General features: G+C 40.7%; 1 protein-coding gene across 6 annotated transcripts in view; it reads right to left on the bottom strand.

The window, feature by feature from the left end:
• Positions 1–18,292, bottom strand: part of ATP11A (ATPase phospholipid transporting 11A) — a 251,388-nt gene that overhangs the window by 48,420 nt on the left and 184,676 nt on the right. For all 6 annotated transcript variants that reach the window (XM_040336232.1, XM_040336233.1, XM_040336230.1 and 3 more), the window contains exons 16-22: positions 16,745–16,818; positions 12,575–12,678; positions 11,515–11,696; positions 8,007–8,258; positions 4,799–4,973; positions 2,454–2,556; positions 8–153 (exon numbers count right to left, since the gene is read on the bottom strand). In XM_040336232.1, coding sequence (XP_040192166.1) covers positions 8–153; positions 2,454–2,556; positions 4,799–4,973; positions 8,007–8,258; positions 11,515–11,696; positions 12,575–12,678; positions 16,745–16,818 — 1,036 coding nt within the window. The remainder of the gene's footprint in view (positions 1–7; positions 154–2,453; positions 2,557–4,798; positions 4,974–8,006; positions 8,259–11,514; positions 11,697–12,574; positions 12,679–16,744; positions 16,819–18,292) is intronic.

The raw sequence follows: 18,292 nt of genomic DNA, 5'->3' as shown, positions 1-18,292 counted from the left end.
TCCTTACCTTATAAAAAAAGTACTGAACCAGCTCCGCTATTCTAACATAATAAAAATGACCGTGAACGAGAAGCATCTTCTTTAAATGTTTAAATTTAGGTATTGCATAGTCACTGTTCCTGGCTGCCTGTCGTCCTTCTTTACCGATAATGCCTGAAAAACAAGAAAATAAATTGCTCTTAAGGGAATGTATAGTCATTTTAAATGATTTTTAAATGGCAGGTACCAGGTTCTTCAGCATTTCCTATGCTTATTTCCTATGCCTTTTTTTGGGCAACCTCTTTCAATGCACCTTCTAAGTGCAGGAGGATATGCAAGCTAGTATCACTATGGCAGGGAGCTGCAAACTTGCTGCTGCCCATTGTGCCAAGCTGGGTATGCCTGAAAAGGAGCCAGGACATTTTTTCTAAAAAAAAAATTCAAACTGTGTAAAAATAGAGAGAGCAATCAGGCCAATCAGCAGTGGCGTTGGGAAGGGGGGCGACAGGGGCTATAGCCCCGAGTGGGTCCCCAAAAAGCCCCGGGTCTCCTATATCTCATTTAGAATTATTAGCCCCAAGTCCCAATGCCTCGGGGCTACATACCTCAGCAGTGTAAACATCCAGTGATTGGTGGGCCCAGCCCATCCCCGACATCAGTGCTTCGATTTGACAGCTCCACTCGCACTGCGGCCACATGCCCCAGTGCCGCACGGAACACAAAATTTACACAGATTAATAATTATCTTCCTATTTTTTTTTTACATGTATTAAATGTTAATTGTCCCAGTCCCACCTCTGTTGTATTTACAGTAAAAAGAATGAAAAGAGAGGGGTTATTAGATGATGGACTAAAATCATATAATGTAGCCATGCCCTGCAGACTCAGTTCCCAGATTTGTATCTACTGCTTTCCTCATTTCCCAATCTAAACATGATCCTGTACACGGACCCCACAAAATTTAAATCCTATAGAACACTCTGCTAATGCCCTCTGCCGCCAAATAGGCGCACTTGACCAAGGCTAGATAGGAGGCAGATATAGGTGGCATTGACGACTCAGACTGGGAGTATATACTAAATAATTATAAACAGGTCTCCTATAAGATTTTGAATAGATTAACACACCTATCAATATTGCATAGAGAGTGTCCAAGTACTGCCACTAGATGCAGGAACTCCCCTCTACATTTCACTCCAGGTTGGTGGATGTGAACTCCACCCTCCTATATTAGTATACCTGCATAGGTGCTGCCCATCCACTTTTAATACCATTTGGGACCAATGTCTAACACCCCCTAATACTTGTGTATGAATGGCTGATCTGTTCAACTGCAGATTCTTGATTACTTTACTTGAGATCTTTTCTAATTGATCTACTTGGTGTACAGACAGGCACCTCCCCTTCTATTACTCTCTTAGTGCCATCATTGTCATGCTATGTATTTTTACATGAATGCCTGCAACACAACTAGCTGGATTCAGCTAGGGGTGCGCATCTTTGCGGCGGCGTAGCATAGCGTATTTACACTACGCCGCCGTAAGTTTGCAAGGCAAGTACTGTATTCACAAAATACTTGCCTGCTAAGTTACGGCGGCGTAGCGTAAATGTGGCCGGCGTAAGCGCGCCTAATTCAAATTAGGCCGAGGGGGCGTGTTTTATATTAATATGGGTTGACCTGACATGATTGCCGTTTTTTAGGAACGGTGAATGCGCCGTCCGTGTAAATATCCCAGTGTGCATTGCAGCAAAGTACGCCGCAAGGACGTATTGGTTTCGACGTGGACGTAAATTACGTCCAGCTCTAATTACGGACGACTTACGCAAACGACGTAAAATTTTCTAATTTCGACGCGGGAACGACGGCCATACTCAACATTACTAGTTCAGCTATTTGATGGAATAACATTACGCCTGAAAATGCCTTACGTAAACGGCGTATCTTTACTGCGACGGGCGGACGTACGTTCGTGAATAGGCGTATCTAGTGATTTACATATTCTACCCCGAATGCAATGGAAGCGCCACCTAGCGGCCAGCCTAAATATTGCACCCTAAGATACGCCGGCGCAAGCCGGCGTATCTTACATAGGTTTAAGTGCATCTCTGTTTGAGAATACACTTAAACTTAGGACAGCGCAGATTCCGAGTTAGGTCGGCGTATCTACTGATACGCCGGCCTAACTCTTACTGAATCTAGCTAATAATGTCTGTTTTTATACAGGCTGGGTGCACATGTCATATATATTCACATTTCCCATCCCTTTTTATGTTATTACGTTCAATGGTGTGAAATCTCCTCTTTTGAATGTATAGGTCAATAGAAAAGGATGTAATGTAAAGCCTTTTTCTTTAAAACGTATTAAGATGCTGTATATGCATTTGTTTCAATAAAGACTTTATTTTTCACCATGAAAATCATATAATGTACACAGATTGTTAGACTACATAGAACATCATTTTCCAAAACATACCAATGCCAACGTGTGCCTCAAGAATCATGCTGACATCATTTGCACCATCTCCTATGGCCAGTGTAATTGGACGTTCTTTGGATGTCTTTATTAGTTTGACAATCTATAAAACAACAAACAACTTTCTGACGCACTGGATTACACATTTATGGAAATACATAGATATTCATCAGAATTTTAATTTGCTGAACGAGAAAAAGATATAAGGTTATAAATAGACCTAGTCAGGACTGTAATATTACCAATAATGCCTTCTAGTACAGGCTCCACTTCACTTTTACAATAACTTATACTTATACAAAACACAATAACTTATTCTTAGACCCCATACACACTATACTTTTGTTGTCTGATATCCTTTAGATTTACCCAAACCATGTAGTGCAAGGGCCTGCCTGATTGCATACAAATTGGAACTTGTAAGGTTAGACTTCATATTATATGGTGTTGGTAAATCTAAAAAAATAAATCTACAGAAAATTGTATAGTGTGCATCAAGCTTTAATGAACTGCCTAAAATCTAATCAGAAGGTCACCACTTTGCTCCACATCCTTCTATTGTCAGGCAAACAGTTTACAGGTATTCTGACAACCAGTTGCCACAGCAAGAGATTCATCCACCTGCACTGTTTAACAAGGAAGGAGGAATCTGTTAGAATTTTTGTTTTATTAAGCTCACAGGCTGAACATGAGACATCTATGGTGTATGGCCAGCCAGACTGTCTCCATTAAAATGCATTGTTCCAGACTTCCTGCTGTCTGTGTTAAGGACTTGTATTCCACTAATCACATACCTGGAGGGGAAAAAGGAGTTACATCTCACTCAAGCAGCTTAGAGCATTGAGACCTTCATTAAATCTTGATGGATAGAGGAATATATATATATATATATATATATATATATATATATATATATATATATATATATATATATATATATATATATACACACACACACGCTATATTTTCAAAAGTATAGCGACACCTGCCTTTACATGCACTTGAACTTTGATGGTATTCCAGTCTTAGTCTGTAGGGTTCAATATGGAGTTGGCCCACCCTTTGCAGCTTCAACTCTTCTGGGAAGGCTGTCCACAAGGTTTAGGAGTGTGTCTATGGGAATATTTGACCATTCTTCCAGAAGTGCATTTGTGAGGTCAGGCACTGATTTTGGACGAGAAGGCCTGTCTCGCAGTCTCCTCTCTAAATTCATCCTAAAGGTATTCTATCGGGCAGAGGTCAGGACTCTGCAGGCCAGTCAAATTCCTCCACTCTTGTCTTATGATATACAGTATATGTGAATGATGAAGACAATTCTTGTGCATTGCAGTGTAAAATCCGAATAGAACAATTAGTTACCAAATTGGCAACATATAAAGGTTTTCTGCTTCAAGGTACCGATGCTTGTTTGTGGTTGAAATTCAATACATAAAAGTTTGGTAAAAGAAATGTAAATATGCAAGCTGTGCTTCCTATGGAAATTTGACATATAGTAGCTTTAGCATCTCAGAAACGTCAGACTGTACACTGGGACTGGTGCACAAAAATAATGATAATAATTTTAAAAAAATAGTAATAGGCAATTCTGTGGGCAAGAACCCTTTTTTTTTAACTGGCAAGAAGAAAATGACTAGAGGAAAGGAATACAATACATTTTCTGAATGGAGGAGTTAAAGAGCGAACAACCCCCTATGATCTCTGAGCGGTGGAACTTACAGCAGCTGAGCCAGAAAATGAAAGCCCATGTGGAATGTGGCATAATATGATGAAGATTTTTAGAATCCCCAGCAACCCCCTCTGGACATAGCATACATAGAATTAGCGGTAACTAATCTGGACCCAGCACATGATAAGAAGTACGTTATTCTCTGGGAGATCTGTAGCTGAGGGTTTTTTTTACTGCTACTTTTGCCATATCCACAGTATATTATAGTGATGGCAAACCTTGGCACCCTAGATGTTTTGGAACTACATTTCCCATGATGCTCAACTATACTGCAGAGTGCATGAGCATCATGGGAGGTGTAGTTCCAAAACATCTAGGGTGCCAAAGTTCGCCATCACTGGTATATTACCTCTGAATATTTTCATAGATCCACTAAAATGCTATCAGCTCATATTTACAGATTGAAATACTACAGCACAAAAAATCAAGGAGTATGAAGACCATAAAATTTGAAACAGAAAAAAAAAAACCAACAATGCATACATTTATTTGATCAGGGTAAACGCATACTACCCTGTACATTGGGAACCTAGCTGTCCAGATGCCTTACAAACAGTGTGCTGACCCACGGTGAAGAAGTTTAATTTTTTGGAAAACTAAAAACTTGAGGGCTCAGTACCTGTGCTTTCTGCAAAGGGGCCATCCGGCAACACAGAACAGCATTGCAGTTCCTGCAGATGTCGAGGAAAATCTCTCTGTAGTTTGTAGAGCTCCCATCTTCTCTAGGTTTCATTATTAATGAAAGTGCGGCTCCATCAATAATTAAACCATAATCTTGGAAATCGGCTGAAAACCTATACCACATTGAAGAAAAACGAAATAAAAGGTATTAGCGTGAAGCTGTCTACTCCAAGTCATTTACCTAATGGAAACAAGAACTGTGTATCTGGTCTAGGCGGCCCAGCAGATGGTTGGGCACTTGGGTTAATTAGAAGTCAAAGATTGTATAACAATGAGGCCTGCAGTGATACTTACTAACCTCCATGGCTATATTTGAAGGCGAATAGGAGATGCTTCCAATCGTCTATCCAGTTGTATTGCATGTCATAGACTAAAGCACATGATCAGAAAATCGTACGAAAAATACCACATTCGAAACGATTGTATAATAATCTGATCGTTAGTACACAGCTTTTAAGAGCAGATCAGGACAGGTCATGTGAAATTATACGATGGGACAAACACAAAAATGTTTCTCGTATGATACCAGATTGTATGATTTTCCTTCAATCAGTACAATTTTTATCCGAAAATACTAAAAATACAATACATTCCTTCCAAATTTTTATTCTGTCAACAATTTTCGACAATCTCATGGTGTGTACTAGGCTTACGTGGAGATTAAAAATGAGAATGTAGGTTCTTCCTGTGTTTTCATCGATTTCTTTCAAGTGGTCTGGTTTTGTCCTACAATCCAAGAACATACTGGTAGGCAAATTGGATGCCAATTAAACTGGTCTGTGTGTGGTACTATGCTACTGAATAAGGTACACATAAATAGGACGTTAGTAAAGAGTACAATCCAATGTAAGGATGGTGTTTGCATTTTATAGTTGACAACGCAATACAGTATACCTAAATAGAATATGTTGTAAAGGATCAAAAGGAATCAAAAAGCCCTCCAACTGAATCAATGCATAACACAGGAAGCATTTTAGGGAAAAAGAGTTACTTACACAACATACCCTAAAAAAAGCGGACAACCCCTCACTCCAGGTCCAGGACATTGGGTGGAGATGAGCAAATAAATTCCTCTATGCCCCACTATCAAAATACAAATCCAGAACTGGCTGGCTTAGGATTGTACATACCAGCGACATTATATTTGCAATGGTTAGGCCGTAGTTACAGAAATGCAGCCCTTAGTGACTAAGCTCTCATGCATGAGCCCTTAAAGGAGTTGTAAATAAAAAAAAAAAAAATTGTGCTAAAATGTTTGTCTGCACGGCATAGTTTCATGATAGTTTAATGATTCTTTTTAAAAACTAGTAAAAACTATCAAATTCATTCATATATCTTACCTCTGGGTTTCTAGTTTCTGTTCTGCTATTAACTTCCTGCTTCTCAGCGCTCGTTCATGTGAGCGCCCACCCAGACACTCAGGCCCCGTACACACGGTCGGTTTGGTCCCCTGAGAATGAACCGAAGTTCAGTTTCATCGGACCAAACCGACCGTGTGTATAGGCTATCGGTCTGGTTTCCTTCGGTCCAAAATTTCTAAACATGCTTCAAAACCGAACCGCTGGCCCGCTGCCCGATCGGACCAAACCGATGGTTAGTACAGAAAAGCATCGGTTCAAAACCCGCGCATGCTCAGAATCAAGTCGACGCATGCTTGGAAGCATTGAACTTAGTTTTTTTCAGCACGTCGTGTGTTTTACGTCACTGCGTTCTGACCCGATCGGATTTTGAACTGGTGGTGTGTACACACATCAGGCCGTCAGGCCACTTCAGAAGTGAACCGCTGAAAACGGTCCGACGGGCCAGTCTCATCGGTTTGGTCCGACCGTGTGTACAAGGCCTCAGTGTGTTCGTATGGGAGTTGTTCAGAAAGCAAGGGGGCGGGGTCCAGGCGGGGTAGTGATGGTTTGCTAAATGAAACTGATCCAAGGGAGGAGGTGCTGTGGGGTTTTAGACACACACAGTAATCACACCTCCTTGAAGTCTGTATGACGTACAAAGCGAGCAGACGCACAAATGTAGTACCGAGGACGAGGGCGAGCACGTTACTGACCACAGCTAGAAACCTCCTGTGACTGTGGTGATCTACAAACTGACAACCAGGAAGTGTCCAGAACAGAGAAGAAATACAGCAACATCAGAGAAAAAACGAATGAGTAAGGTAAAGGAAGCTATTTAGATAAAAAAATAATTCCTTTACAACCCCTTTAAGGGCTCATTTATTTGTTTACAAACCCTCCCGTTCATTTAGAATTGTGTGCATTTTCAAGCCCCTTTGAGACTTTTCACACATTTTTGGACACTTGGGCGTCTTTTCTGCTCAAAAGCTCCTCTCAAAGACGCAAGTTTGGTGGGGGGGGGGGGACTCCTGAAAGAGCCATAGTGTGCATGGACACATTGGCTAACATGGAGGGGAGTTTCCAAGCAGAAAAAAAAAATGAGAGCTCAAAAAAGCTCAAAACCTGTAGAAGCCGTTTCTTTGAGATGCAGTGTGCATGAACCCTTATAGTACTACAACTGATGCAATGTAAAATAGAAAGATGTTTCTAAAGATGTTTGTCAGTATGTTTATCAGGATATAATTTGTGTTGTGCGGTTAGTGTTGGCAATACCTTTTTATTTTAGTTTTGGATAGAGTAATGAAGAGCTAGAAGCTGTGAGATTATTACATTGTCCCCACAAGGTAGATTCACCCTTTGTTCTGGTGACCATTCTTGCCAGGACACAAAGTGATGGGAAAATGTTACAGCTGTCATCAGAACAAGTGGTGAGAGTAAATCTTCCAATGGCACCACTTGTTGGAAGCCACTGTGCAAGGAGATTTTTCCTTACTTTGAGGAGACTTCCTCTAACTTTCTGCTGCGTCTCCAGCACAGAATGTTAAGGTAAATCTTTCCAATCGGGCAAAGACAGCAAACAATAAACTGAACCTTTCCTGCTGTATTTAAAACTTATAAAGAAAAGTTTGGGCAAAAACATATACTTTAATGGGCTAGATTCAGGGGTTCTGTGCTTACATACTCCTCCTGGTAACAAACCTAGGCCCCATTGTTTACAAAGCCTAATAAAATCCCTCATAGGTATAGCACTCTTTACAGTCTAAAAAGCTTTGCTCTTGTATTACCAGACCTGAGTCGTTCACATACCCTGAGAAATTGTCTCTCGGTAAGCTCTCGCTGTGCCTCAGGACTGTTTTGCTCAACTCAAACAGCACATCATGTAAACTTTGTTCCTCGATCTTCTTTGTTGTGAGCTCCAGCAGTTGTGTGGTTCTCCTGAACAGTTTGCAGGCATAACAGGTGGCAGCAGCGGTCTCCATTTTGTCTCCTGTGAGGACCCACACTTTAATGCCAGCTTTCTGTAAAGATTCAATGGTATCTGCTGCTTTTTCCTGGAGTCTGGGTCAAAAAAAATAAATAAATTCCAGTCACGGACCAACTTTATTATTACACTTTAATATTGCTCATTGCAAGTTTACTTTAAACGTGCATGTTTGTATTATAATCTAACACTGGCAATGGTTCCAAATGTGTAGAATGTTTATCTGGAAGTAATCTTCCAACCATATTTCCTAGTATAGCTATTATTAATACTGTTATGGATGATTATTTACTATTGTGGATACTTTTGTTTGTGTAGCACCCAAACCTGTGCACCAATATATGTTTACACTAGTAGTTTTGGGTGGAGGGAAATTTTTCTGTCAAGCTCCTCATCTTAAAACCGTCATTGTGTTGGAAATCTCCTTATTGAAGTGTTTTAAAGTCCAACTCCAGCCAAACTTTTTTTTTATCAGAGTCATGAAGGGTTAAAACCTCTGAAAGGACCACTTTAAAGTGTATTTCCACTTTAGCGGTCAAATTTGGATAACCCCTACATTATATTGTTACTGTACATGTTCCCATTCACATAACTTAAAAAACAATGCTACTTACCGGTACATTTTAAAGCAGAAGCACAGACAAAGCTTGTTTGGCTGTACTTCTCCTGTAGGTCACAGGAGTGCAGTTAGTTCTGCGCTCCTGTGGCCTGTTTTCAGCAGACAGTGGGCTGAGTCGGGTCCAGGCTGGGGAAAGATCGCAACCATATGGTCGGGATCCACCCACATGCCTGGTCCAGTACCCAGCTCAGCCTCTCAGTGAGCCGACAGCGGGCAGTCACCAGCTCTCTGCTCTGCTCTCTGCCAGTCACCAGCAGTGGTTGATCGCTCAGTTCTCAGACTTACAGCCGGCGGGGAACTGATGCTGCATCCACCTAGGTAAGTATAATTCTTAAAAAAATATATACTTCTCTTTTAAGCCTTTTTTGCTTGCTAAAAAAACCTTACTTCGTATTTTCTTCTATGTAAAGCTATGGAGATGCTTTGGGAAGTTATGTTTACGATTATTAACCCCAATTTCATCATCAGTTGTAAACTAGATTTGAACACTTTTCTAACAAAAGAGTTATAGATTTCAAGGAGAAGGTTCTGCATTGTATGGTAATGCATTTAAAAAAAAAAAAAAAAACCTGTCATCCTATATCTGCACATTGTCCTCCTATTCAAGGAAATGGAAGCTTGTCTATAGTGTCCCATACATAAACCTGCACCAATGAAATGGCTAAAGAAGCAAAGCTTGCCATAGATGGCTCGAATCTCGGCCGGTTCCTGCTGGGCCAGATTCAAACCATGTATGAGCAGGCTGAATGTACCCAAGTTGACCAATTGATCAACTTGGGTACAATCAGCCTACTGGATTTTACATGCGATTATTGCTAGTGACTGTTATAGCCAATAATCGCTGTGTTCTCCCAGTGGGGACAGCTCCCCCCCATTGGGAGAACACAATGGCTCCGGGGGAGGGATTCCCCCATCAACATTGCCCATGTTGATGGGTGAAGCAAGCCATTTTCTTGCCTGCAACGTGTGGATGCAAGATTTAGAGATAACTTAGAGCCCTTCATCAGGCCTTGTCCTGCTGACACAGTGGCAGTAGGTGAGCTGAAACCTCCCCTAAGAGGGTATATAAAATCCCAAGTGAAGGAATCATTTTTTTTATAAGTCTATTCAAACTAAAACATTTTCTTTTGGCTGGTGTTCCACTTTAAGTCAACAAAATATTTTGACAGGCAGAGAAGGATAAGAGGAATGACAGAGGACAATCAGATTGACATCTCTTCTTAGTTGTGTTGTGGAGGTGGGGATAAGTGCATAAGGGTTAGTGTACACGGGTTTCAGACCTGCATACAAAATCAGTCTGACACCACTTTGAGGTCAGTTGAGGACGCATTTCAGAATCACAGACTTTTGTGGAGGAATTAAAACAAGGCAACATGATGCATGGCAAAACAGCAGTGTGCACTGACTGACAAGATCCAAATTCCGCATTCCACATTTATCATGCTTCAGAACCTGTGTACACTAGTCCTAAACCTGGCTTTCTAATCATCTACTCAAAGCTTATTGATTATGAATGAAGATCAGGGCTTATGTATTACAGACATTTGTTGGCACCTCTTTTTTTCCCTCTATAAAAAGTCACTTTGAATGTAAAAGCACCTCAAAGTGTCTCAAAACAACTCAGAAGTATCTTGAAGGCAAATCAAAGCATCTCACAAACAGGTCAGGAGCACCTAATAGTATATGGTGTATGGCCTACTTCTGATAGTATATGGTGTGTGGCCTACTTCTGATAGTATATGGTGTATGGCCTACTTCTGATAGTATATGGTGTGTGGCCTACGTCTGATAGTATATGGTGTGTGGCCTTCGTCTGATAGTATATGGTGTGTGACCTACTTCTGATAGTATATGGTGTGTGACCTACTTCTGATAGTATATGGTGTGTGGCCTACTTCTGATAGTATATGGTGTGTGGCCTACTTCTGATAGTATATGGTGTGTGGCCTACTTCTGATAGTATATGGTGTGGCCTAATTATGAGTATATGATGCATGGCCTATTTCTGAGTCGGAGCCCTAATGCCTCATGCAGACTGGATGTTTGCTTTTCTCCTCTGAACACCACAATTCCTAGCAGGAGAAAAGCTGCTTAAAAAATGTGCATAAAGCCACATATTGCATGTGTTTAAGCGCATCAAGTGTTTGAGCCTAAATGGATTCCATTGGCCAGAATATTAACTTATTTTGGCCATTGGAATGCATCAACGCTGAAACGCTCCTTAACGCGCGTGCATGGGCACATATACTAACAAAGAGGTGCTTTTACAGGCTGGAAAAAAAAACAAATGCTTTGTAAGCCTAGTGTGCATGAGGCCTTGCGGGAAGAACACATTTGATTGGCACATCAGTGGAGGTAATACGTTACCCCAGAACAGAGTGCACAGTTTTATTTTGTTTGTCTAGCCTAATTACAGGTATTTACCATTTTTCTTCTCCAGAAGCCTAATATTTTATGCTCTGCATACAAAGTATTAGCGAAAAGGTTTATAGTTCTAGTTCATGTTTTATTTTATTTTTTTCAATCTGTTGTATATGAACAACAGTGATATTAGAAAATACATTTTATGTTCCTCGGATACAGCTTTACACATCTCCTATTTACATCTCTAAGTTCTGCAATATATGTTTTCTTCTTCGCACTTAGCAAGTGAATAGGAGGCTGTGTTCTATTTGCAGTTATTTACAAAGAGCATGATTAACACCAGACTAAACCTGTCTTCTACCGCTGTGGCCCCCAGTAGGATGAGGTTCTGCTCAATCTGTTCATATGTCTCTGCCAACTTCTTCTCTCTGTCTTGTAGGGCCAGCTGTGCTCTCTTTAGAAGCTTATCCACATCTTCGTATTCCTCTTTTGTAAACCTCTTATAGGCAACGCACAAAGTCCTCAGACCTTCCTGTAATAAGCAAATGTCATTTGTAAAATGCTATGAATCTTGTGCCTGCTCTCAATAGTAAAACATCCACACCACATCCCGCTTCAGTCTAGTAAACTCCTTCAATAAAACATACATTCATTCAGGTTATAATCCTTTTTGGACACTGGATCAGCAGAGGTTTTTATTTTTCTCTTATATACATTCATAAAACACGATTTATTAGGAGTATTAATGGGCTGTTCCAGGTAAAAAGCTAAATACACAGGTGAGACACATACACTGGATGTTTTATCTACCAAATGATTTATAAATGCGTGCATATACAATATACACATTATCCATCCAACTCTGCCATGGCTGCATAGAATAAGGGGGTAGAAAAGACTTTTCAGGACCTACACATGGGCCGGGACAAAGGATGGGTAGGAGGGGTGGCTGTCCTGGGCACTGTAGTATCATGTGAGGTATAGGGGTGCCGCAATGAGATTGGGGTAGGGGATTTGTGTTGGAATGGGGAATTTGGGGGGGGGGCGGGCATCAGGGTGTAAGGATTGTTTGATTTGTATATTTATGCTTAGGGGTAATTGTGGAATAGAAAAATGTAATAAAATAAATAGTAAAAAGTCGTGAACGCATATGTAGGTCATGCCCACATATGTAAACAGTGTTCAAGCCACACATGTGAGGTATCGCCGCAAACGTCAGAGCGAAAGCAATTATTTTAGCACTATATCTCCTGTGTAACTCTAAACTGGTAACCTGTATAAAATTTTAAAGCATCGACTATGGAGATTTTTAAAGTACCGTAGTTTGCGTCTTGAGTGGTGTTAGATTTTAGGTCACTAAGAACACTCATACAGAAACAGTTGGTTAGGTGCAGTATTAAAATGTATTACCACAGCATTGCGTTCAACTCTGGATCGTATTTGGTCCACCTTCCCTTCCCTGACTCTGGGAAATATAGAAGAGTCTGCTCCTTTACAAAACAGGATGATGTCACCTGCAGAAACAATCACTGGTTCTTTAATAATAGCCAAAGATAACATTGTGAAGTGGAGTTGTTATCCCAAGAATACATAAGACACACACACACACACACACATATATTATATAAATACACGTACACACACACACACATATATTATATATACACTGCTCAAACAAATTAAAGGAACACTTTGAAAACATATCAGATCTCAATGGGCAAATATCTCATGCTGGATACTTACACTGATATGGACTGGGTAATGTGTTAGGAATGAAAGGATGGCACATCATTTGTTGGAAATTAAAATTCTACACCTGCAGAGAAAAAATTATGCCGCAAGCTAGTCCATTTTGCTGAAGATTTCATTGCAGCAACTCAAAATGGTCCTCAATAGTTTGTATGCCCCCCCCCCCCAACATCAGCACGCTCCTAATGAGACGACAGATGGTGTCCTGGGGTCCTGGTTCTCCCAGATCTGGACCAGAGCATCACTGAGCTCCTGAAAAGACTGAGGTGCAACCTGGCGGCACCGGATGGTCCAAAAAGATGTCTTTTGGATTTAGGTCAGGTGAGCGTGGGGGCCATTCAATGGTATCAATTTCTTCATCCTTCAGGAACTGGCTGCATGCTCTCGCCACATGAGGCCGGGTATTGTTATGCACCAGGAGGAACCCAGAACCCACTGCACCAGCGTAGGGTCTGACAATGTGTCTAAGGATTTCATCCCAATACCTAATGGCAGTCAGGGTGCCATTGTGTTGCATGTAGAGGTCTGTGCGTCCCTCCATGGATATGCCTCCCCAGACCATCACTGACCCACCACCAAACCGGTCATGCTGAACGCTGTTACAGGCAGCCTAAAGTTCTCTGCGGCTTCTCCAGACCCTTTCACGTCTGTCACATATGCTCAGGGTGAACCTGCTCTCATCTGTGAAAAGCATGGGGCACCAGTGGCGGACTTGCCAATTCTGGTGTTCAATGGAAAATGCCAATCGAGCTCCACAGTGTCCGGCAGTGAGCACAGAGCACACTAGAGGATGCCTGGCCCTCAGGCCACCCCCATAAAGTTTGTTCCCGATTGTTTGGTCAGAGACATTCACACCAGTGGCCTGCTGGAGGTCATTTTGTAGGGCTATGGCAGTGCTCATCCTGTTCCTCCTTACACAAAGGAGCAGATACCGGTCCTGCTGATGGGTTAAGGACCTCTTTCGGCTCTGTCCAGCTCTCCTAGAGTAACTGCCTGCCTCCTGGAATCTCCTCCATGCTCTTGAGACTGTGCTGGGAGACACGGCAAACCTTCTGGCAATGACACGTATTGATGTGCCATCCTGGAGGAGTTGGACTGCCTGTGCAACCTTTATAGGGTCCAAGTATCGCCTCATGCTACCAGTAGTGACACTGACCCTAGCTAAATGCAAAACTAGTGAAAAACAGTCAGAAAGGATTGGTAGGGAAAAAAAATGTCGGACACCTCCACCTGAAAAAACATTCCTGTTTTGGAGGTCGTCTTATTGTTGCCCATCTAGTGCACCTGTTGTTCATTTCAATTAACCGCAAAGCAGCTGAAACTGATTAGCAATCCCCTCTGTATACACCCCTCCCCCTCTGCTACGTAACTGACCAGATCAATATCCCAGGAGTTCTGATTCAAAAGTGTTCCTTTGAATTTTTTTGAGCAGTGTATATACACATATACAAACACATACATACAGTGTGTGTGTGTAATTATATATATATATATATATATATATATATATATATATATATATATAGTAACAGGGCTAAGTTACATGTGATTCCTAGAGAAAATGCTGCTATGTGAACTTTAGTGTTGGTCGTATTTAATCAGCACTGAAGGGAGAACTGGAAAAGCTGTTTGTTCAGAAAATGTAAAAATTGTTTTGGCACTTTTAGCACTATTTATCCATCCAATCAAGATGGTTAAAAATAGGTCTGATTTAATAAGGCAAGGGGCATTTATTATGTTCATAATCTATTGCAATAAGCAGCAGCAGAACTCCCTAGTCCGATCACACTGAACTAAAACCAGGTTGGCTGCAATGGTTAAAGGAAATCTGTAACAAAATGACTTGGAGGCTGCCATGGCTGACTGCCTTAGGACAATGCTAGCTGACTGGCTATCCCTGGCTTTAGTATTCACTTCCTATGAATAAGCTTGTAACAAAATAAGTCATATTAAGGGCTAAAACTACGAATGGCTGCCTACATGATTTCCTCAGTGCAAATTTAATTTACGAACGCTTATCTAATCACTGCTCTATATATCCCTTATTGATTTAGGATTTATATGCATTTCCTGCTACTCATAACATAAATCAAAACACTCCTCACTGGCATGTAAAACTATACAGGAAACGCATTCCATTTTCACACCTCGCTGGCCAACCTTTATAATGCTGGTGGATAGTCACCAACTGCAAGGTCAACATTTTCTGCTTCTTGGTGTAAAGTGTGTAAATCCTTCCAAAAGGTTCAATATATTGAGTTGTGACCTTCCAACCTATGAATTTACTATACTCCTGGACATTGTTTTTTTTTTTTTTGGGGGCTGCTTTCCTTTTCCTCCCTGACCCTTATACCATTTTGGAGAACTTGTTTTCTGCTTTTTTTATTGGATATAACATTAATTATCGTTTTGTATAGAAGTCTGTTTGGACTCACATTAGTGGATGCAGTCATTCTTCACCAGGTACAGTTCTCTTCACTATGAATTGCAAAGAATTCACTGAAACTATAATTTATTCCAGTGATTGGTAACGTCTGCATACCTTGACATTCTTGCAAATGCCACTTGCAGGTTAGCTGCTTTATGTTAGGTGTAAATGCCACATTACCATTTTACTATGATCAAGAATATAATTAAAGCTGAGTTCCACCCAAAAAGGGAACTTCCGCTTTTCGGAACCCCCCCCCCCCTCTGCTGTCACATTTGGCACCTTTCAGGGGGGTGCAGATACCTGTATAATACAGGTATTTGCACCCACTTCCGGGGAGAGACTCCCACGGGAATCACTCCACTTCCCGTAGCTTGTATCTTGAAGCCTGAAGCTCCAAAAACACTGGAGGAGAAGAAAAAAAAATCAGCTATTCTCTATGGAGATGGTTCATATCTCCACTCGAGATCTCCTGAAGCTCAAAAAAGTTACAGAGCTTTTTTGTAACTCAATTTGGGCAGATTTGGTGTTTTTCTGCTTTTTACATTGGTGACCTTTAATTTCTGCCTGAAAACAATACGCTCAGGTGTGAATGCAGCCAAACCCCAGCACCATAAATAACGTTTTTGATTTATTGCGGATATTGTACAACCCATTTCATTCACTTGTATCACAAAACCTATGAATGCAAATAACTTATGTAAACCATAGTAAGTTGTTCTCAGCCTAGCCTCTCATTTTGATTTGATGAACACATCCCTAAGACATGAAATGTTGCAATGCTCTTTGTGCAAAGTCCAATTTGTCTTTTTAGCATTACACAATACAATTCCTCACTGGTTACTTTCTGTACTGCTAGCTACAATGCGTTTCACCATTAGCAGGCTTTAATTACTACTTGTGGCAAAAAAGAGTGTTTACATAACCATAATAAATCACATAAAGCAAATCCATTTGCACAATTCAAGAAACATCTTGTTCTGTATAAAGTAAAAAAAAAATATATAGTCCTTGCTCAATGTAGGGAGCACAGGATTTCTATTTTCAAGTCTGCACGTGTGGTCACTCAGTGGTTTGCATGACTACCCTGGTCTTGTGAGTTTTTATTCCCACTAGGCAGTGCTAGCTGCATTCTTAGAGGCATACAAGCAACATGTATGGATTAATTTGTGGAGATATTTGACTAACACATTCTACGACCTTTCATTTCACCATGATGTCATATCCAACCTTCCACACCTTTCAGCCTAAGGCCACAGAACTCATCTGAAATTCAAGTTCTCACAGTCATGAAACATGTTTTGTTACATTCATAGCTTATATAGTGATTAAATAGACCTGATATTTGCAACACAAACAGTGGACTAGACAATGATGAACCAAGCAATGTAGGCACGGTCTACCTGTACATGATTTCACTATGACGCTCATACGCCTCCTCACAGAATCAAATGTTAAAACATGTAGCAATTCAAATCTGAGGATTCAAAGACACAAAATGTAAAAGAAAAATAAGAACTTTCAGCTTAACATAGTCACACAAATATTAACTGTATAGCATCAGCATATTTGTGAAACTCATATCCATACTAACATTGTTATTAGTGGGATTTTTTAAGTGCCAAGGATGCAAGAACAATTATATTAGCATATATAATGTACATCTATATTTATACACAGATATAGATCAAAAATGATTACAGAGATCATCTAATGCCCCGTACACACGATCGGAATTTCCGATGGAAAAAGTCAGACATACTTTTTCCATCTGATATTCCGATCGTATGTAACCACATCAAAGTTTTTTCCATCGGATATTCCGATGTTCTATTTTACTCCGATGGAATTTCGTCGAAATTCCAATGTGATTTTAATGGGCAAAAGCCTGATTGTGTGTATGGGGCATAAGCCTTAAATACCCAGTGACTAGCCTCAGGTGTTACACAGAAATGAAACAAATCCTCCTACATAAGTTGTACCTCTCTATCTGCAGTTTTCTCTTCTCTACAGCCATTCAAAGTACTGTATCTATAAAACTTGTCTGAGAGTTCAGAAAAAAAAGAGGCAGAGAGTGAAGTTACACTCTGCAGAACCAAGTGAGGAGAGCTCTGAGAGCTGATTGGGGGGAAGGGACACCCCCCCCTACACACAGGAAAAGAGCTGAGGCTGACAATCAGCTGGAGTTCACTCCCCTGTCACAATTTTTCTCTTGGTGCCAGGAAAACTTGTCAGAGGCGATTCATGTTGATAGCAAAGGAACAAAGCAGCAGAAATGACACTTAGTGCTCTGGACAGAGACAAGTACACACTATAGAGGGATATTGCTTTGTTCATATTTCAAGTTTGAGGTTTATAACCACTTCAAAATTTAAATAACAGGCTCTCACCACCATCTCGCCTTATTCACATTCATCATTTACAGCTGAAGTAAATGTGGATTTTGGGAAAAAGTACAGTCAAAAAATACACAAAACTCCCTGTTGGGATGCAAATAAAGCCCATTGCTGCAATACAGCAGTACGAGCTGCTGAAGCACTCAGGGGCGGACACCATTTGTACAAACTGTCCAGCTACCCAAGGGCCCTTTTATATTACATGCATGTTGAGCTGGTGCTGGATCCACCCGTCCTCCCTCCAATGGTTGCTTGTGTTTAGGGCAGATGGGAAGTATGCAGAATTCTTCAGGATGCCCTAACCATGCTTTTAGTTTGTAACATCCAAGTTTTGTTGGGCAGCATGAACTTCATTCACCTACTCCAAGATATACAGAATGCTCCTTCTATTTACTATTAAGAGCATTTGGATTGTAAGTAAAGGAAATGTTTACTACCCCAGTTACAGGTTAACAACCAAGAAAGAGTTTGGCCAAAACACAAAAGAAGAGAGCCACCTTAGTGTAACTCGGTATTAATATGGTAAAGTAAAAAAAACACTACAATGGTCAAATT

The sequence above is a fragment of the Rana temporaria genome, chromosome 2, assembly GCF_905171775.1.
Source record: "Rana temporaria chromosome 2, aRanTem1.1, whole genome shotgun sequence".
Taxonomy (NCBI): domain Eukaryota; kingdom Metazoa; phylum Chordata; class Amphibia; order Anura; family Ranidae; genus Rana; species Rana temporaria.
The sequence above is the reverse complement of the archived record's forward strand: the minus strand, read 5'-3'. Positions and strand labels throughout refer to the sequence as shown.